At 33.8% G+C, this 22,918-nt stretch overlaps 1 protein-coding gene across 11 annotated transcripts in view; it reads right to left on the reverse strand.

Moving 5' to 3' along the window:
- Positions 1-22,918, reverse strand: part of LOC115222805 (neuron navigator 2-like) — a 510,687-nt gene that overhangs the window by 293,400 nt on the left and 194,369 nt on the right. For 9 of the 11 annotated variants that reach the window (XM_036511902.1, XM_036511895.1, XM_036511899.1 and 6 more), the window contains 4 exons: positions 11,797-13,439; positions 6,698-6,750; positions 3,594-3,617; positions 923-997 (listed from right to left, as the gene is read on the reverse strand). In XM_036511902.1, the coding sequence (XP_036367795.1) occupies positions 923-997; positions 3,594-3,617; positions 6,698-6,750; positions 11,797-13,439 (1,795 nt within the window). The remainder of the gene's footprint in view (positions 1-922; positions 998-3,593; positions 3,618-6,697; positions 6,751-11,796; positions 13,440-22,918) is intronic. The other 2 variants (XM_036511901.1, XM_036511897.1) reach the window with 1 other exon arrangement.

Raw genomic sequence — 22,918 nt, forward strand, 5'->3', positions numbered from 1 at the left:
GTGTTCCTCAGCTGGATGGGATGCCAGTCCATCGCAGCGTTACTCATTTTTGTCAGATGAGTGGACTGGAGCAACGTGAAATGAAGTGTTTTCCTCAAGAACACAATGCGTCGCCCGGTCCAGGAATCGAAACCATAATCTTACGATCATGATGCTGACACCCTAACCACTAAGCCATGCGCCTCCACATCCTGGCATTATTAAATTTCTTAATTATTTATCACCAACACAACACCTGATATACCTATGCGCCCTTTTCCTCTTTTTCACGACACAGTAGTTCTGTTCTTCAATACCTTCTATTCTTGCGTTTAATCCTGTAAACTTTTTCTTTTTGCAATCGTTGGCTGTCTTTCTTCATTTGACTTATCACTGCTTTATTCTCCCTCTTTCACCCTTTTCTGATGAGCTGTTGTGCACCTCACCACTGCATGCTATAAACTAATACATTTAGGGTAAGGAGCCATCCCGAGTCACATAGACCCATGGGATCGATTTTCAAGTTTCTGTGGCACATTTATTTCCCTGCCAGATGGGATGCCAGTGGACTGCGGGAATACTCATTTTGGCCAACCGAGTGGACTTGAGAAACATGGAATGAAGTGTTTTGCTTAAGAATACAATGCGTAACCTGGACCAGGAGTTGAAACCACAATCTTATGATGATGAGTCCAACAGTTAATGAAGAATTTATTATTGTCAGTAGAGGGGGGGGGGAACTGTAAATTAACGAAGTACCTCTGACTTGAAATAGCATCCCAAACGACTCCATGCTATGCAATGTTAACCACAAACGTTGAGAACGAAAAAAGGAAAATTTTGCTTTTTGGAATGAATATTGAAGAAGAATTCGATGCTAAAAATGTTATAACAATAACAATAACAACAATAACAATAATAATAATAACAAATGGCTTCCTACATTGGTACTCAGCTGGGTGGTCAGCGTGCTGACTTTGTCTTGGGCAGAGTCGAGCTCCCTCCGTAGTTTACGGATCTGTAAAAATTAAACAGCATGCAACAATGATAGAACGAAATGGAAGAAAGGACGGGAAATCATAAGGACATGAGGAATGACAGAAGGAACGGTTAAAACAGAAAGCTGACAGTCATTTCGACACAACAAACAAACGACACCATTTTTGGTAATAAGGATTCCAACTGAAATAAGCATCAGTGCTTGCGGGTGTTCTTATGTCGACAGAGTAAAACTGTTAGACACTCACTCATTGTTATCAAAGCCCAAAATAAAAATATAGAGAGAGTTTCACACTTTCACACGTAAGATATTTCCTTTTTTAAAAATAATTTTTGCGTAAAGACTGAGTAAAACTTTAACTAGATATTTGCTGTTATGCAAACCAAATTGAAAATATCATAAAAAAAAAAAATTACACACTCACACATGTAAGATTATTATTATTTATTTTTTGGTTTAAATAATTTTTCATTGTCAGAGGAAAAATTAAACACACACACACACACAAAGAAAAGAAGCATTAATTGAAAGGAAGAAATATCTAAATGTAATATAATTTCTAATTTAGGCAGAAATCCAGTAAGTTGCTGGGAAGGGCCAAGATGGTTACATTGACCCCCACCATCACCGTATTTGACTGGTACTTTATTTTATCAACCCCTCAGTGGGAATTTGAACTCAGAATGTAAAGAGTAGGAAGACATGCTACCAAGCATTTTGTCTGAGGGGTCTAAGGACTCTGCCAGCTCACAGCCTCTTAATCTAAATCTTATATTAATTAAATAAGCTTTCAAAATGTTTAAAACCTAGGTTTTAATATGAATGTGAAAATCAGTCATGAAGTTAAATGAATAAAAAAAAAAGAAAAGAAAAAGAAAATTTATTTGATAATTATGAGAATTCATGAATGAAAGGAAGAAATATATTTAATATAAAGTAAATAAACTTTTAAAAACCTTAAAATCTAGATTTAAATATAAATTTGAAAACCAATTATGAAATTGAATTTAAAAATAAAAAACAAAAATGAAAGTATTTGATAATAATGAAAATTGAAGAAAAAAAAGAAGAAATATATATGTAATATAAAAGAAATAAATTAAAAGAAAAAAGTAAAATCTAGATTTTAGATATAAATTTGAAAAATCAGTAGCAGCAAATTTAAAAAAAAAAAACTGTTTGATTATTATGAAAACTAATGAAAAATGGAAGAAATATGAATAAATTTTTTTTTTAAATCCTTAAAAATCTGTTTTTAATATAAATTTGAAAATCAGTTGTAAGATTAAATTTTAAAAAAAAATTGAGAAAAGAAATAGTATTTGATTATTAGTTACAGAGGTGAAGCAAAATATTCATAAAAACTAACGAAATAGATTATTCTGAAAGTGAAAGTAGCAAAAACCAATTCTTAGAGGGTTTCCTAAAAAAAAAAAAAAAAAAAAGATAAGAATTTTTTTCTTATAGAAATCCTAATGGAATTTATTGCAGAAATTCTTAACTAAAAGAAATGTTTATATGGAATGAGAAAAATAAAATTATTCATGACAAAAAACTAAAAAAATCTAAGCAAATATGTGTGTGTGTCTGTGTGTGTCTAAATTCTTCAATATTTAACAAGATCAAACTTTTGATTGTGCAATGGTTTGTCAAAACATACACCCATGAATACACACACACATATATATATTTATGTGTGTATATGTATATATATATATATATACACACACACACATACATATATATACATACACACATGCACATATATTTATGCATTAATATTTTACGCTGGAGTTAACTGAATAAATGAAATTGACAGTAAAAACATAATTAGTCTGAAAGCACCTGCTGTTAATTTAGGCTACAAAAGCTTATCAAGAAGTATTAATTAATATCCAATAATTTACATATTTGTGTATATTAATTGTATTTGTGGATAGAAAGACAGTCAAGTAAGGAGATAGATAGATAGGTAAATGGATAGATCAATCACTAGATAGAGAGATAGATGGATAGATTGATAGAAAGATAGATGGACAGATAGAGAGAAAGAGAAAGAGAGAGAGAGAGAGAGAGAAACAGAAACCTCAACAGAAAGAGTGTGAGCGAAAACCTAAGTCCATTAATACATTGATTACATAAATATATATGCAAACATATTCTTAGACTAATGAGAGCTTAAGGAATAATAAAAAAAAACAATTCACCACAAAGCACTGATTAAAAATAAAATAACAAAACAGAAAAAACAAACAAACCAATAAAACAATACAAACCCCTTAAAAAAAACAAAGGAAGTAATCTTTGTCAAAACAGACAAAAATATATATAATTCTACCTTGTGATAAATTAACACTGTAATGAGCAATCTAATTGAGTATTAATTGAGGAATAGAGCAATTTTTGTAATATAATTCACCAGAATTTTATTTCAATGTTTTCTTTTAATTAATAATTTGCAACAACATCGCAGAAAAGGCTAATTCAGCACACATGTGTAGGTGAATATATATACATATATATGTATGTATGTGTGTATATATATATATATATATGTAACACAACACACATCACTCATTCAACACACACTAGATTAGCATAACTGCATACATACCTCTTGGTTATGTTTCTCTTCAGCCTATAAATATAAAACAATTTTTATTAAATGTCTCTTAACAGTATTGATCCATTGTTTTATTCATTTTATAGCAATAAAGACCATACAAACACACAAAAGAGAAAAATTCTGAAAGAGGTATCACTCATATCATTATTATAATTATTACATATTAGGATGCATGGCTTAGTGGTTAGGGAGTTGCACTCATGATCGGCAGATTATGGTTTCAATTCCTCGACCAGGTGGTGTGTTGTTTTCTTGAGCAAAACACTCCACTCCATGTTGCTCTGCAATTGCTTCGTCACCTGATGTATGGCACATTGTGCACCTGTTCAGGTAACGTTGATTTGAAGGAGGGAGTGGACTAATGTGTGGCACACACAGCTGACCCCAAGAAACAAATCATCTGTGCAGGTTGCTTGTCAAATGCAGAATGAGCACACGCCATCTTCGACAGGAGAATCCATCATATATTATTATAAATATCACATGCTACGTTAATTAGGTAACAATGAATATTCTCAAATTTCAAGAATTGCTCTTAGGATTCTTAGAGAATAGCTGACTGAACTTTTCTGTAGCTTGACAGTGCTTGTGTCGATTCCAATATATTTCATTCTCTTAGACAGCAGTTTGGGTATTGTGCCAAATGCACCAATTTCCACATGAATGACTGCTGTCTTAGTCTTCCACAGTCTCTTCAACTCTGAAGCTAAGTCCTGAGATTTCCCAATTTTTTTGGCACCCATTTGGTTTCCATATGGCACTCTAATGTCTATAATATTATACTGTTTATTTATTTTGTCCTCTAGGATCATATCTGGTCTCCTTACTTCAATAGTACGGTCAGCCTTCATGGAGCAATCTCATAAAAATCCAATAATTCTTATTCATCATCATAGCCTCTGGTTGGTCTCCTGACCACTTTTCTAATTCTTTGAATCCACACGCTTAGCTAAAATTCCAATGTCCTTTGATGGAGGACACCTAAATATCAAGAAAGATTTCCAGTATCACAATGGTTTATGCCAGGTATCAAAATGCCTGCCTCACGAGTGCTGCTCAATACTCAGTGGACACAGTTAAGGCTCTAAGACATGATATGGACAGCATGAAAACCAAATTTTCCCAAATTCTTTTTACCCTCTCTCTCTCTCTCTCTCTCTCTCTTTTACTTGTTTCAGTCATTTGACTGCGACCATGCTGGAGCACCACCTTTAGTCGAGCAAATCTACCCCAGGACTTATTTTTTGTAAGCCTAGTACTTATTCTATCGGTCTTTTGCCAAACTGCTAAGTTACAGGGACGTAAACACACCAGCATCGGTTGTCAAGCGATGCTGGGGGACGCACACATATATATACGATGGGCTTCTTTCAATTTCTGTCTACCAAATCCACTCATAAGGCTTTGGTCGGCACGAGGCTATAGTAGAAGACACTTGCCCAAGATACAATGCAGTGGGACTGAACCTGGAACCATGTGGTTGGTAAGCAAGCTACTTACCACACAGCCACTCCTGAGTTTCAAGGGTGACGCAATGCCACCCTACATATTTCAACAGGGCCTTAGGCTCCATTCAGAGAAACATGTGAAGCTGCTGGAGACTGTGCTGAAACCCTGGCTGGAAAGAGCTGCTGCTGGAAGGCCATATGTGTGGCAGCAGGATTCAGCTCTCTTCCATACTTCCGAGAAGAGTCAGAAATAGTTGTTGGAGAATTTTTGACCTCCAAATCCTACCAATTGTAATTCTATGGATTACTATGTGTTGAGGGGTGACTGAGCAAGATATCAACTGTCGGCCTGCAACACAAACGCTGAGCTAGACACTGAAGAATGTATGTGCCAGATTCCAAAGTCATCTTGAGGCCATGGTGAAAGGTGAGAGCAGCTACTTTGAGTAAACAGCCATAATCTAGTTGATGTTCTTTGATTTTTTATAACCACTTTTATTTTTGGGTGGGATATCGTGCTTTCTTTTCTTTTTATGCAAATTGTCAAATTTATTTCAGCATATATGTATATATATATATATATACAAACACGCATCATATAATAATAATGAAATTATTGTATACAGTGCTCAGGTGCACCACAACTTGTCAAAAGTGCATATAAAGCATATGCAGTAATGTACAGATGTCTGGAAAGCGAACAATGTATGAGTCAGATACATGCTTGCGTGTGTATGGAGGGGAGAAAATCAGGTGTAGTGTTGGCGAATCTCAGGAAGCATGGAAGTTTTGAAGGATGCAGTGCTCCGACAACTAACAACTGATGCTGGCAGTTTGTTCCATACTTCAGCAACTCTTAGCATGAAAAAAAAAAAAAGATGTAAAAGCATCCAGTACACTCTGTAAAATGGTTGGCGTCAGGAAGAGCATCCAACCGTAGGAGCCACACTAAAACAGACATGGAGTCCAGCTGACCAGCTCCTGTCAAACCGTCCAACCCATGCCAGCATGGAAAACAGACGCTAAATGATGATAATGATATACATGTAAGCGTGCTTGTTATATATATATATATATAAACATAAATTAAATTAGAGATAAAACCAGTATTAGGCAAATCAAACAGTGAAAAACATAAACCAAAACATAGAAATAATTAATATAATATACAAAATATATAAAATATAAAATTCAAAATTTAAATTATTTAAATTCAAAGTTAAAAATTTAAAATTATTAATTTATATTTAAAAATTCGTATATATATATAACTATCAAAAAGTATAAAAAAGTTTAATATAAGATAATATATATGTTTTGGTTTATGTTTTTCACTGTTTGATTTGCCTAATAGTGGTTTTATCTCTAATTTAATTTATACTTATACTGTAAAATTAGATTTAATCCTAAATCTAATTTTTCCCTGTAAGTTTGGATTTACTCCCTAATATTATTATTATATATATATAGATAGACAGATCGATGACCGGCCATATCTATCTTTATCTATATACTCTACTGCTCTATCACTTAGAATGTGCTTCTTTTTGGAATTTATGATTAACTGACAATATATATTATACATATATGAACGTATGCAAGCGCATGAATGTAGTAAAATGTTTCTTAATAGAATATACTTACGGAAGAATAAATGGATGACGAGGTCGATACTAGCGACAATGAAGATCCATGCACTGGAAAAAGAAAAAAGAAAAAAATTAAATATGCAAATGAATAAAGCTAACTCTGCGGAACGATCACAATTATCTCCCTTAGACGCCTTAGCTCTAACACACACATACACACTCAACTTTCACGCTTTCTCTCTCTTACACACAACGTCACCCTTTCTCCTTCTCTCTCGCTGTCATATTCTCTCTTTCTCTCTCTCCTCCTCTCTCATATTCTATTAGATGCAAATGCTATCTTTCTCCCTAATTATAAACTGTTACCCACATCATCTCTCCCTTATCGTTTCTAACTCGTATATACAGAAGGCTCGGGATAGGCGGGTTCGGGCGACGAAAGAGTACCCTCTATTTTATTTATATATATATATATATATATATAATGTATATTCTTTTACTTGTTTCAGTCATTTGACTGCGGCCATGCTGGAGCACTGCCTTTAGTCAAGCAAATCAACCCCAGGACTTATTCTTTGTAAGCCTAGTACTTATTCTATCGTTCTCTTTTGCAGAACCGCTCAGTTGTGGGGGACATAAACACACCAACATCGGTTGTCCAGAGATGTTGGGGGACAAACACAGACACACACACACATATATATATATATAATATATCTAATATAGGATAAAATGTTTCGAAAAAAAAATTCTATCAATGGCCAGCATTTAAAAAAATATCTTTGAAGGTTAAATTTCTAAACAACTTATAAACAAGGGCAAAATAAAAATGTTCTAATGCCAAATATGCCAAAAATAGACAAATCGTTTTTTGCCCTTTATAAGTTGTATATATATATATATATATATACATACATATGATGGGCTTCTTTCAGTTTCCGTCTACCAAATCCAGTCACCAGGCTTTGATCGGCCCGAGGCTATAGCAGAAGACACTTGCCCAAGGTGCCATGCAGTGAGACTGAACCAGGAACCATGTGGTTGGTAAGCAAGCTACTTACCACACAGCCACTCCTGCGCCTATATTTATATATATATATATACACGAGCAAAACGCCCCACCGTCCGATGGATGGTGCTGAGTTGTCAAACATTTTTCTCAAAACAACTTGTCTGACCGTCCCATAAGCCTCCTCTTTCAGAAACACTGATTTAACCTAATTTTGAGAGTCCAGCAAAAGAAGAAACACGATTTTACAAATGCACGTTCCCACGGCTTTATCGATTGCATTCTCACCTGGAATCGATTTTTGTAATTTTTTCAAGACTTATACATGCTCTGATACCGTCAGTATCTACATATCAAATTTGAGCGCAATCGGACGGAGGATACCCGAGATCCTAGAAGACCCACACACAGACAGACAGACATAACGGATTTTATATAAAAGATATTTATGGAGGAGGCAATGAGATCATTTTGAACATTGTGGTTTGGATTTGCATTTGCGACCCTCTAAGCTAGTTTCATTCATGCACTTATGCGGCACATGCACTCATCACACACATGCATGCATGCACACACTATCACTGAGATCAACAAAATACCAGTATTTATCAAAATTTACAACTGTGTCTTTTGCTTTTGTCCTTGGTTTTGAAGATTCTTGATGTGCGCTTGTATCACTTCCTTTGTTGTAATCAGTCATTTGGTCAACTATTTAGCCAAACTGACTAATAGTAAATAACAAAGAAGTGAATGAGAACCATTGCATGTGTTTATTACTGGCATAATGACCCTCCCAAAATATGCTGGTTTCAAATTTTAGCGAAAGGTGAGCAATTTTGGTTGAGAGGGTAAGCCATTTACGTCAACTCCAGTGTTCAGCTGCTACCTATTTTACGGACCCTGAAGGGATAAAAAGGCAAAGTCGACCTTGGTGGAATTTGAACTCAGAATGTAGGGATTGATGAAATGCTGCTAAGCATTTAGTCCTGTGTGCTACTGATTCTGTCAGCCTGCTGCCTTACTTATTAGTAATCACTGGTTTCAAAATCAATTACATTGACCCCAGTGCATAACTGGTACTTATTTTATTGACCTTGAAAGGATGAAAGACAAAATTGACCGTGGCAGAATTTGAACTCAGAACGTAAAGAAGTATGACATGCCATGAAACATTTTGTCTGGCATCCTTATGATTCTACCAGTTCGTTGCCTTCCTCCCCAAATATAATAAACCTTATAACTATGTATATTTATATTTAACATGTTCATGTCCACTTGAACATGACATAATATTTCTTCAGGGAAATGTTCTTGGGAGAGAATTTCTCCTTGAAGACAATTCATGACACAAAACACATCGATGGGTTATGAATGATGACATCGGACCGTAGGACATGTGTTTCTGTGTTGTTACTCTTCATCTGTTACAGACCTTGAAACAACTACGAACTTCCGTTCTTGTATGTAAATGACAAAAAATAAATTTGCTGGCATGTGCAAAGCTTTATTAAGCTGGGATTAATTAAATAGAGGCACATTAAGCAGCAACGATCGAAATAAAGGTGAGTATAGTTATACTTTGTTTGCATCTGATTATGAAAATTTGTTTGGTGTTGGCTTGGTGGTGGCACAAGCCCTCAGGTGCATTTGAAAGGAACTGAGAAGTGACGTATTGAGGTGTATGTGATTCCTAATAACATTAATAACAAAAGCCAAGTGAAATAACTGGAAGCAGACATAGAAACTGGTTTTGTGGCTCATTTCAGTAAAATCTTACCTCTGTTGAATTATTATTTACTAAACTATAAGCAAAAATGAAATAGTGTGTGTGTGTACATATATATATATATATATATACTTTATTTAAAAGCAGCAGAAATTCAACAAAACCTGCTACTCTGAGTTTCATGTTCCCATTCGTCGGACAGTTTTTGTTAAAATATTTTAACGAACGGGAACGCGAAACTCAGAGTAGCAGGTTTTGTTGAATTTCTGCTGCTTTTAAATAAAGCATATTACTCTACCCCTGGTATTTGAGTACTCTTTTTTCCACCTTGTTTCACATTTATGTGTTTACTCCAGTATATATATATATATATATATATATATACATGTATGTGTGTGCGTGTGTATATATATCCCCATATCCAGATATGTTCATGCAGAATATTAGAAATCACACACACACACATACTATATAATAAATTTATTAGAAAAATGAAATATAACACATAAAAATTTAAATATCAATTATCTAATGATTAAAATTTCATGTTTTAGGAACAAGAAACAAATGTTATTTTTAATCATCTTAATGAATTTTGAAATTGGAACCAAAGACTTTATCTCCATTTCAAATAGATTTAAATTAATCTCTAATTCTATAATTTGAAACATTTAACAGATCATTAATAGCTTACAACTAATCTCCAAACCATTCGTTATATCTTCAAAGTGATGTTGTAATTATATTTTCATGACGACTCAGATATAGATATATATATCTATACATATACACATATATAAGCGCAGGAGTGGCTGTGTGGTAAGAAGCTTGTTTACCAACCACATGATTCCGGGTTCAGTCCCACTGCGTGGCACCTTGGGCAAGTGTCTTCTACTATAGCCTCGGGCCGACCAAAGCCTTGTAGTGGATTTGGTAGACGGAAACTGAAAAGAAGCCCATCGTATATATATATATGTGTGCGTGTATGTTTGTGTTTGTCCCCCTAGCATTGCTTGACGACCGATGCTGGTGTGTTTATGTCCCTGTCACTTAGCGGTTCGGCAAAAGAGACCGATAAAATAAGTACTGGGCTTACAAAGAATAAGTCCCGGGGTTCAGTTGCTCGATTAAAGGCAGTGCTCCCACATGGCCGCAGTCAAATGACTGAAACAAGTAAAAGAGTAAAAGAATATATATACACATACACATGGCTGTTACAACTTCTGCATCAGTATCATAGAATGATGGCCCCGTAAGCATGAATCCACTTTTAGGGTGAACTTTTGGAGTGGTTTGGATCATATGGAATGTTAAACCAATAAATGACTATCCACACATATGTATGTATATATGTGAATATATACACATAATAAGCATGCATATGTATATACATGTGTGTGTGTGTGCATGCGGATATATCAACTTATGAATTAAAAGCAGTTCACGTAATGTGAATATAACTATCTCACACATATAATGAATGTGTTTTGTTGATCCATGAAATTTGCTGCGGGATTGCTTCTGGGGAAAAACACCCCAAATGATGCTGAATGTCAAATTATGTATGTGTGACTGATAATGTTTATATATGAGCATAGATATAAATAAGAACGTATCTGTGTGTGTGTGTGTGTGTGTTGATTTTGACAATGAAACAGTTGACGTTGAAGCCTTGGCTTGCATGTCATTGTGAGTCCGCTGACGGTGAGCAGACTCAAACTTTGAAGTCACTATCAATTTCTTCTACCTTGTAAATATTAGTAAATAAGTACTCTACCAAAAATTACCAGGTAATCCTTCAATTTGATGTGAAAACGCCTTATATATAACATATCATTTATATATATATATATATATAATATATATATACATATATATATACACATACAAACAAATATATAGATATATATACACACACACATATATACAGATATATATATATACACACACATACATATATACAGATATATATATATACACACACATATACATATATGCACACACACACATATATACACACACATACATATATACAAATATACACACACACATACATATATATACAAATATATATATATATATACACACACATACATATATACAAATATATATATATACACACATACATATATACAAATATATATATATATATACACACATACATATATACAAATATATATATATACACACACACATACATATATACAAATATATATATACACACACACACATACATATATAGATATATATATATATACATATATATAGCACTTGTAAGTCATCTGTGCATGTACCATATATATATATACACACACACACATACATATATACAGATATATATATACATACCCACGCACACATATACAGTTGTCTAGTAAAAGATTTTACTTTTAAACAAATGAAAGGAATATATACTCACAACTTGCATCTTCTTCTTTGCTTATCTTTGACAAAGCAAGACTGCTGTAAGGCATACTCGACTGAGTGTTGGACCGTACCATGTTTTGAGTGTAGCTTTGGCTGAGCATGCTGGGATTGTAAGCAGTCATGGGATAGGTGAAGCGAGATGATGAGTGCGAGCTGTTGCTTGGTGTGGGGGAAGAAGGCTGCTCGTGGGGGCTATTGACTTGTGAATATGAATTTGTGCGTGTCAGATCTTCAGAGATTGTGTGGTGATTGCTTGAATAGAGGCATTCAGACTGCGTCGACCTGATGCTGTTCGAACGATGCAAACCCATGTTCGGATTTTGTGCCATTTGATGAGCCAAAATTCGACAGCTGGCACTGCTTAATGCACGGGCCTGCTGGAGCTGGGCCTGAATGCTAGAAGCTGTCGAAGAGATAGATTCCATGCTTTCCGTTTCGGACATTTGCATAGGGCTGTGGCCGCCAACTGAACTCAAATTTCCATTGCTGTTTTTCAACCATGGATTATTTGCAGAAGCCGAATGCCGTGGACTGGAATAATCTAAAGATATATAATTGGAATAACTCTGGTGACATGGGTTATGAGTCGTATACGGACGGCCAGAAGAGTCGTGCTTGCTATAGGTTGCGTGCGGATTCGATATAATTGTGCTGTTACACAAACCTTCACCGTTTTTGTTGCCCATGCTATTACGACTGCTCAGCAGTTTCCTCCCTAAAGTATTCGATTTATAAAGTTCAGAATCAGTCTGAGAAGAAGTGGTAGACTTGGGGGTGTGGTTTCCAGATTTCTTCCTTCTTTCCAAGGTCGAGTTAGAATATGCGTCGGGACCCACGTCCGACATTGACATTCCACTCGGTTTCGGAGCGCTTCCAGGGCGAGGAATCGACGTTATTGGAACTTCGTAGCCTCCGTTACGTCCATCTGAAGACCGGTCTCCATGTTTTACCATCCTTCCAGGAACTGAGTCTTTCGATCCATTACTCTTGTTGCTACCCACTGACGAAGAACTGGCGTTGCTGAGCGGTCGTCTGTAACCGTAATTATTAACATTCATTGCACTATTGTTCCCATTGTTGCTGCTATTCATACCGTTTTGGTGAACCTTTTTCATGCTGGCATCCATTAGACACGATTGGTCAGTGTTTGTCTCAGAATCTCTCTTCGTAGAATAGCGATCGCTGTCGCAGAAACTAGAACTTGTATGTAAACTGATGCCGAGATCAGAATGGCTGACACTGGTCAGTTTCCTTAACGGCCCAACGGAGCCATCAGGTTTCCGCCAATGAGAATGGTCAAAGCTGCTGTACACGTATGCACTCTCACCAGAATCAGACCCTCCATAGGCTTTGTTTTGGGGCAGCGAATATTTTCTCCAGCTGGAAACTAAGTGGCTCGGACTTTGGTAATCTGAAGACAAAATGCCAGGACCATGTATACCAAAACGCTTGCTAGTCAGTGGGACAGTACCATTGACCATAGTACGAGAACCTTCTTTCGGTGTCCGTTTCAAACTGCTGTAGGGGTTGGTGCTGTCTGAACAGTTGGAACCTCCGGTTAGATTCTCGTCTGTGCTTATTTCAGCAATGGTATCACTTATATCCCCACTGCTTATTGAGCTACTATCATCAAAGCTGCAAGGAAAAGAGAAAAGAGAAAATAGAAAAATATTAATGATAATAATAACAATAATAATAATAATAATAATAACAATAATAATAAAGAGAAGACAATAATACTAATAATGATAAGAATGTTGTTAAAAGATAACAATGATAATAATAATAATAATAATAATAATGATGATAATAACAACAATAATAACAATTATAATAAAGAGAAGATTGATGACAATAATACTAATAACAATAAGAATGTTATTAAAAGATAACAATGATAATAATAATAATGATAATAATAATGGTAATGATAATAATAATAATAATAATAATAATAATAAATGCCCTGATGCAGTACCAGGCAGTGGCTCTCATGGCTTCTGATCTTAACTGATTGGAAGTGTTATCATGTACATTGTTTTGTCTTGGTATAAAAGATGGGCTACAGCAAATATTCTGCTCAATACCACAGATTTGCTTGTCAGTTGTTTGACCTTAACCAGTTGAGCATGTCCCTTAGTGGCTGACGATATGTGCATCTCTGATCACGAGCAGAAGTAGTGGGGGAGCATCATAGCCATGTGTTGAGAGGGATTCTTTGGGGTTTGAATAGTTCACCTCTGGAAACATGGGTGGTTCTTTCAACATCCTTAAGCAACCCTTATTCAGGGACCGTTTGAGCGGGATGGCTACTCAACCTGAAGAAAATTCTAACTGGGCCCCACCTGCAAGGTCATGTGCTGTTTATCTTGATATGAGATCACCATGTCGCGCACATATGGTTGTGATGCATGTGCCTGGTGTACCTTTATCAGACGGGTAGTCATGATGGGTATATTGGGCTTCGTATATTTTACCCCAGTGTCACTTTGATGGCATGAACTGCTCTCTCACTCAATAATAATAATAATAATAATAATAATAATACTACTAATAATAATAATAATGATAATAATAGCAACAATAATAATAAAGAGAAGATTGATGACAATAATACTAATAATGATAAGAATGTTTAAAAATAACCATGATGATAATAATAATAATAATGATAATAATAATTAATAATGATAATAATACTACTAATAATAATGATATAATAACAACAATAACAATAATAATAAAGAGAAGATTGATGACAATAATACTAATAATGATAACAATGTTGTTTAAAAATAACCATGATAATAATAATAATAATAATGGTTTCAAATTTTGCCGCAAGGGCGGAAATTTTGGGGGAGGGGACGAGTCGATTACATCGACCCCAGTGTACAACAGGTACTTATTTCATCGACCCTGAAAGGATGAAAGGCAAAGTCGACCTCGGCGGAATTTGAACTCAGAACGGACCAACGGGCGAAGTACCGATAAGAGTTTCATCCGGCATGCTAACAATTCTGCCAGCTCACCACCTTATATAATAATAATAATAATAATAAGAAGAAGAAGAATGACAACAATAACAATAAAGATTGATGACAATAATGATACTAATTAAAATAAGAAGAACCAAAATAATAATAGTAGTAGTAGAAGTAGTAGTAATAACAATAAATAAGACAAAAAGAAGAATGTTGGTTAGAAAAATAATAATTATCCTTTCTATTATAGATACAAGGCTTGAAATTTTGGGGACATGAGTCAACCGCAAACACTGAGCTGACCGAGACGAAATTTGAACTTTGACCATGAAAATGGATGGGATGCTGCTAAGCATTATGCCACCGCACCACCAAAAATAATAGTAAAAGTCCCTTCTACTATTGGCACAAGGTCTGAAATATTGGGTGAGGGGAAATGGTTGATTTCATCGATTCTAGAGTGTAACTGGTATTTATTTCATCGACCCCGAAAGGATGAAAGGTAAAGTCAACCGTAGCAGAATTTGAACTCAGAACATAAAGACAGAAAAACTGCTGCTAAGCACGCTAACAATTCTGCCAAATCACCACCTTAATGATATTAATAATAATAATAATAATGATAATAATAATAATCCTTTCTGTTACAGTCGATCACATCGACGACTGGTACATCGACCCTGAAAGGATGAAAGGAGAAGCTAACCTCAGTGGAATTTGAACTCAGAACACAGTGACAGACAAAAACACCTCTAAGCATTATGCCTGGTGTGCTTATGATCCTGCCAGCTTGCTGCCTTCACAATAATAATAATCGTTTCTACTGGAGGCACAGAGCCTCAAATTTATGGGGTGGGGACTAGTCGATTATATCGACACCGGTGGTTCACTGGTACTTAATTTTTATCAACCCCAAAAGGACGAAAGGCAAAGTCAACCTCGGCGGAATTTGAACTCAGAATGAAGCAATAGACGAAATACCACTAAGCATTTTGTCTGGCATGCTAACAATTCAGCCAGCTCACCACCTTTATAATAATAATAATAACAATAACAATAATAATAATAATAATAATAATAATAATAATAATAATAAAATAAACAATAAGAAGAATACAGTAAGAGGAATAACTAAATGAACAAAAACAAAGGCACACAAGATTAATGGATGTAATTAATCTGAGCATCCAGTAATGAACTTTTATATAAAAAAAGTAAAAGTATTATAAAAAATTAAAAACAAAAAAAGACCTTTAACAATACTTTATAATTTCTCTCCCTTTTTCTCTACCTACAAAGATCTTACAAGGTGTATACATGAATATACACATGAAGGGTCAGGGGGAAAAAAATGGCCATGGTGAAATTCTTGGATATTTTTTGGTAAAATTTCTGTGTATGCAAGTGTTCGACTGTCTGGGGTTTGCATGTTGTTTAGCTTTTTTTATAAACGAGTGAGATCCAATAAGTTAATCAGTGAAACGAGTTACCATTGTGACACAGTGTATAACTAACGAAGTATCTGGAATACTTTCCACGTATATACATACACACAATTAGAAATCTTTTAAAATTCATCTTCAGGCAAACTTAGCTGACACTACAGAACAAAGGATAAAAATCTTATATATAATTAGCACATCATAAGGAAGAATGGAAAATCCTCCATTTTCCTTTAAGATGACTTGTTTATATACTTTGTATACTGTAGGAAATCCGAAGTGAGCCCAGGATTTTCCTATTGAGTGAAGTACCATGCAAATGTTTATCGTAAACGATTCTATATGTTCCCTATCATTTGATGTGGTTAGTCTAATTTGGATTATATCAGAATGCTAATAAGGCACCAACCTGAATTCCAAGTCCCTATTTCTTCACATTTTATATAGTTCGTTATGCCATGTGGGATGTGCCTGATGACTGTGCTGAGATGTCATATGTATTACAGTACATTGTTTGGCATGTTCTCAGCATAAAAAACTATTAGTAGCACATAAGAACATGCAGTGTGTTTATTAAATAAAATTTATCTCTCACCAGATGGAGTACTTTTTTTGTTGATCTTACTGTCATGGCAGAGTACATTATATATATTTACACATACAGCATTCAGTGTTGGCTATCGGAAAAAAAGAGTACTCAATACCACTGTAGAGGTTAATAGTTTACTTTTGACCAAGTAAGTGTCTGGCTACTCCGAGTTTTGCCTTTGGGTAAACAGAATCTTCAGGCAAATTATGTCTCAAGCAAGTTGTTGGAACTTGGCTGAAGACTGTGTGTTGTACCCAAAGGCAAAACTTGCAGCAGCAAGAGACTAACTTAGCCCAAAATAAAATAAATTATATATATGTATATATATATACATATATATATATATACATACATGTATATATACATACATATATACATACATATATATACATACATGTATATATACATACATATATACATACATACATATATACATACATACATATATATATATACATACATATATATATACACATACATATATATATACATACATATATACATACATACATATATATATATACATACATATATATACATACATATATACATATACATACATATATACATACATATATATATACACATATATATATTCATATATATACATTATATATTCATCATCATCATCCATATATATACATATATTCATATATATACATATATATTCATACATATATATACATATATATATATATATATATATATATATAAACATATATAAATATTTATCATATTTGGATTCGATTTTTAAAAAATCCTTTTAGTCCACATAGTTTCATATTAATTTAATAAATTACTTTCAAATTCAAGGTCCTTAAGTTCTTTGGTAGTGATTGCTTGTATGCGTGTGCGTATGAAGTGCTTCAATAGATTGTGTTTACCTAAACATTTGGACCTAAATGGATTAAACTTTTGTAACCTTTTGGAAGCACTGTTCCATATTTTGCTCAATTTAAAAGAAAGATTTCTTTCATACATTTCTTCAATTTAATATTCTAATGTAGAATGTAGGTAATTAAAAATTTCTTTCTCTTTTGGATTGGCCTGGAATCGAAATAAAGATTAAATAAAAAAACAAACCAAAACATTTAACAAAAGAACTCCTACAAAAATTTACCAAATTCTTCAATGAATTTCACTAAAATCAAATTTATAAAGAAATGGCCTTAAAGAATGACTGACATAATGGTTGTTATTCAGATAGTTTTAAATAAGTTTTTCTTGAAGGCACAGACAAGAGATTAGTAGATCAAATCCTGTTGCTGGTACTATATTGTGTCTTTAGTCAACAGACGAGATTTTTTTTTATTATATTCCGGTTAAAATACACATTGTCTATGTGTTTCAGATAATTTTGAAAATAATCAAGAACTTGGATAATTTTTTAAAAATATAACTGGGTGGTCAGGAAGCTCGCTTTGTAGACATGTGGTTTCAGGTTCAATCCCACTGTGTGGCACCTTGGGCTGATCAATACCTTGCAAGTAAATTTGATAGATGGAAACTGTGTGGAAGCCTGTTGTGTGTATACATAAGATAAATTACATAGAAAGAAAGAAAGGAACACATGATGTAGACATGCTCTTCTCTCATAAGTTATTGTCCAAAAATCATAATTTCACCCTTTTAATGAAACATATATTATATATATATATATATATAGGCATGTGGCATAGTGGTTAGGGTATCCGGCCCACAATTGTAAGGTCATGAATTCAATTCCCAGTAACACATTGTGTCCTTGAGCAAGACACTTTCTTTCACATTGCTCCAGTCCACTCAGCTGGCAAAAATGAGTAGCACCTGTAATTCAAAGGGCCAGCCTTGTAACACTGTGTCATGTTGAATCTCTCTGAGAACTACATTAAGGGCACATGTGTCTGTGGAGTATTCAGCCACTTGCCCATAAATTTCATGAACAGGCTCTTCTGTTGATTGGATCAACTGGAGCCTTCATCGCTGTACCCGACAGAGTACCACTTAATTATATATATATATATATATATAATTAATTAATAAGGGTGAGAGAATTAGATACTAATTTAATAGTATATCTATTCAACACCAAGTGGCCTAGTGCTCCGAGAAACCTGGATTATTATAATATTTTATAATATATTATAATATTTTTACAAAATAAATATAAGAGAGTGGTCACTATATGGCTCACTCTAGCACCAGTTAATCCAAAAGGTTTCAACCACAACAATACATGTTTTCCCATCAGTAAAGTCAGTACGATTGTTAGCTCACACGGACAGGGCAAATAAAAAATAACAAAAATACAGATTATTTTGGACAATTGTTTCGCTATTATTGAATTAAATGTAATTTTACTTACAAAAAAATCCACTTGTAGCTCGTCAGCCAAAACTATCTGGATGAAATCCACTCAATCACACACCAGATTTTACCATAACGATAAATACGCGTGTGGTTCAATGATTACATCCGACGTTATAATTCAAATGCCCCAACTAACAGCGCGCCAAACTTTCACGGAAAACAAATACTGCATTTAGAAATAAATGTAGCATAATTATATTATTTCTAAATGCAGTATTTGTTTTCCGTGAAAGTTTGGCGCGCTGTTAGTTGGGGCATTTGAATTATAACGTCGGATGTATCAATTGAACCACACGCGTATTTATCGTTATGGTAAAATCTGGCGTGTGATTGAGTGGATTTCATCCAGATAGTTTTGGCTGACGAGCTACAAGTGGATTTTTTTGTAAGTAAAATTACATTTAATTCATTAATAGCGAAACAATTGTCCCAAAATAATCTGTATTTTTGTTATTTTTTATTTGCCCTGTCCGTGTGAGCTAACAATCGTACTGACTTTCATGGGAAACATGTATTTTTGTGGTTGAAACCTTTTGGATTAACTGGTGCTAGAGTGAGCCATATAGTGACCACTCTCTTATATTTATTTTGTAAAAATATTAAATTATTATAAAATATTATATAATCCAGGTTTCTCGGAGCACTAGGCCACTTGGTGTTGAATAGATATACTATTAAATTAGTATCTATTCTCTCACCCTTATTAATTAATTATAATTATGCTACATTTATTTCTAAATGCAGTATTTGTTTTCCGTGAAAGTTTGGCACGCTGTTAGTTGGCGCATTTGAATTATAACGTCGGATGTAATCAATTGAACCACACGCGTATTTATCGTTATGGTAAAATCTGGCGTGTGATTGAGTGGATTTCATCCAGATAGTTTTGGCTGACGAGCTACAAGTGGATTTTTTTGTAAGTAAAATTACATTTAATTCATTAATAGCGAAACAATTGTCCCAAATAATCTGTATTTTTGTTATTTTTTTTTTTATTTGCCCTGTCCGTGTGAGCTAACAATCGTACTGACTTTCATGGGAAACATGTATTTTTGTGGTTGAAACCTTTTGGATTAACTGGTGCTAGAGTGAGCCATATAGTGACCACTCTCTTATATTTATTTTATATATATATATATATATGTATGTATTATGTATGTATGTATATGTATGTATGTAATATATAATATATATATATATATATATATATATATAATGTATATGTATGTATTATATGTATGTATATATATATATATGTATATATACATATACTCACATATACATTTAAATATATACATGTACATATGCACACCACACACACACATGATGGGCTTCCACACTGTTTCCATTTACCAAATTCTCTTCCAAGGCATTGGTCAGTTCCAAGATGCAAGCCTAAGGTGCCAGGTAGTGGGACTGAACCTGAAACCATGTGGTTGTTTTCACAAATCAAACTTCTTAAGCACACACAACCAGAATATATAAAAACAGATAGAATCTAACAAAAACAAAAAAAAAAGGAAAAAAAAAGAGGAAAACAACAAAACAACAACATCCCCAGTAAAATACACAAAATAAAACAGGAAATTCTTCACATGAACTCAAAGATGGTCGGAACATGATGTTAATCTTTCGACTTTAGAAATTCTAAACAGTTTATCTTTTGGTAAGGCAGTAGTCAGAGAACCATGTTAACAGCAGAGTTGCAGAATGTCTTTGGAAAGTTATATCAAGAGATTAACAATATGCCAAAGATTTTTTTTTTTACAGTGACGACAAGAAATTTCTATCAAAGTGTTTTCACCTACCAATAAGCAATATCACATAAAATATATCAAAGAATTTTATTGATTTTTCTGAAGAAATTTTTTTTGTTTTGTTATTGTTTTTTTTTGGATTTTGTTGTTCTTTCATAGAGTAAGAACATTTAACACAACATCTGCAATCGTACATGGAGGTGAGCCAGATGGAGTGATTGCAAAATGGAAGATAGTTTAAGGTAAAAAGGAGAATTGAAATAACAGTGTCTACCATGGCGCTTAGTGGAATGGTTTTTTTCTCTCTCTTGAAGAGACTACACATGCATGTGTGTATGTATACACATATATAAACACATGCATATGTATGCATTTACATATATATTGATATAAAGACACACATACATATACTCATTTACACACTCACACACCCCTATATACACATTTATACAAAGATATATGTTATATGTGTACGTGTGTGTGTGTGTGTATATATATATATATATATGAAACAAAACAGCTGTTACTACAAGTTTGATAAAGAAGATTCTGTGAAGATATATTTCTCTGACCAATGAAACCAATTGGTGTGTGTGTGTCTGTGCAAGTATGTGTGTGTGTGTTTGTGCATGCATTGTATATGTGTGTGTGTGTGTGAAAACATCATTAAAAGAGATTTATCATTTGATTACCAAAACCTCTAACTGAGACATTAACACGAATATTATCAACATCATCATCATCATTACTATCATTATAATCAGTTGCCAGGTCATAGTGCTAGTTATTATTATAATGAAATCCTCAATATTGGACTGACATCATCAGTCAGGCAAAAGGCAAAAAAACCCCAAAAAACAAACCCTCCTCATAGAGTCGTTATGGTGCTAGCAAAATAAATCCTTTTATTTTAAGGATCTAAAATTCTTTATAAATGTTGCATTTTTGAATTCAGAGAAGTAGTGTATGCAAACATGAAACATCAATAAGAATGGAAAAGGTTTCCAAAAAGATGGATATGTGTGTGTGTGTGTATGTATGTGTGTGTATATATGTATGTGTGTACATGTATGTGTGTATATATGCGTGTATGTGTGTATATATATATATATATGTATGTATGTGTGCATCATCATCATTATCGTCGTTTAACGTCCGCTTTCCATGCTAGCATGGGTTGGACGATTTTGACTGAGAGTTGGCGAACCAGATGGCTGCACCAGGCTCCAGTCTTGATCTGGCAGAGTTTCTACTAGCTGGATGCCTTCCTAATGCCAACCACCTCTGACAGTGTAGTGGGTGCTTTTACGTGCCACCGCACGGTGTGTGCATATATATGTATGTGCGTATATATATATATATTATATATATATATATATTATATATATATATATATGTGTGGTGTGTGTGTGTGTGCGTGTATATGTATGTGTGTGTATATGTATGAATGTGTGTGTTTGTATATGGTGTGTGTGTGCAGATGTATGTGTGTGTATATATGTATGTGTGTGTATGAAGGTGTGTGTGTGTGTGGTGTGTGGTGTGTGTGTGTGTGCAAAACAAAAATACAAAATGAAATGGAAGTTTTAGAAGAATACGATTTTAAATAGATGAATATTGTTGATGTTAAGTAAATTTTTCTACAAGAAATTGTTTTTCTCATCCCTCTCCCCACCAACCACCATCACCCGAATCTTTAAATATATTTAATCAAAGATAAAGAGAATGATATAGATTTATATTCATTAACAAAATATAACCAGCTCCCTGCCATGTTGCTTCCCCATGTCTTGGGGGTGTTTCGTAATTTCAAAATGTATTTTTAAATGGAAATATCTCACAGTGAAAAAATAAAAATTAAAATAAAATAAATGATAATAATATACAAAGGAAATATTAAGAATTATGGAAAGTTTTTTAGAACAAAAATGATGACGATAACAACTGACAAAAAGAGAAACCAACTGTTGTTAAAAGCCTATATGTATATATA

This window comes from Octopus sinensis, linkage group LG21, assembly GCF_006345805.1.
Source record: "Octopus sinensis linkage group LG21, ASM634580v1, whole genome shotgun sequence".
In the NCBI taxonomy this organism is placed as follows: Eukaryota; Metazoa; Mollusca; class Cephalopoda; order Octopoda; family Octopodidae; genus Octopus; species Octopus sinensis.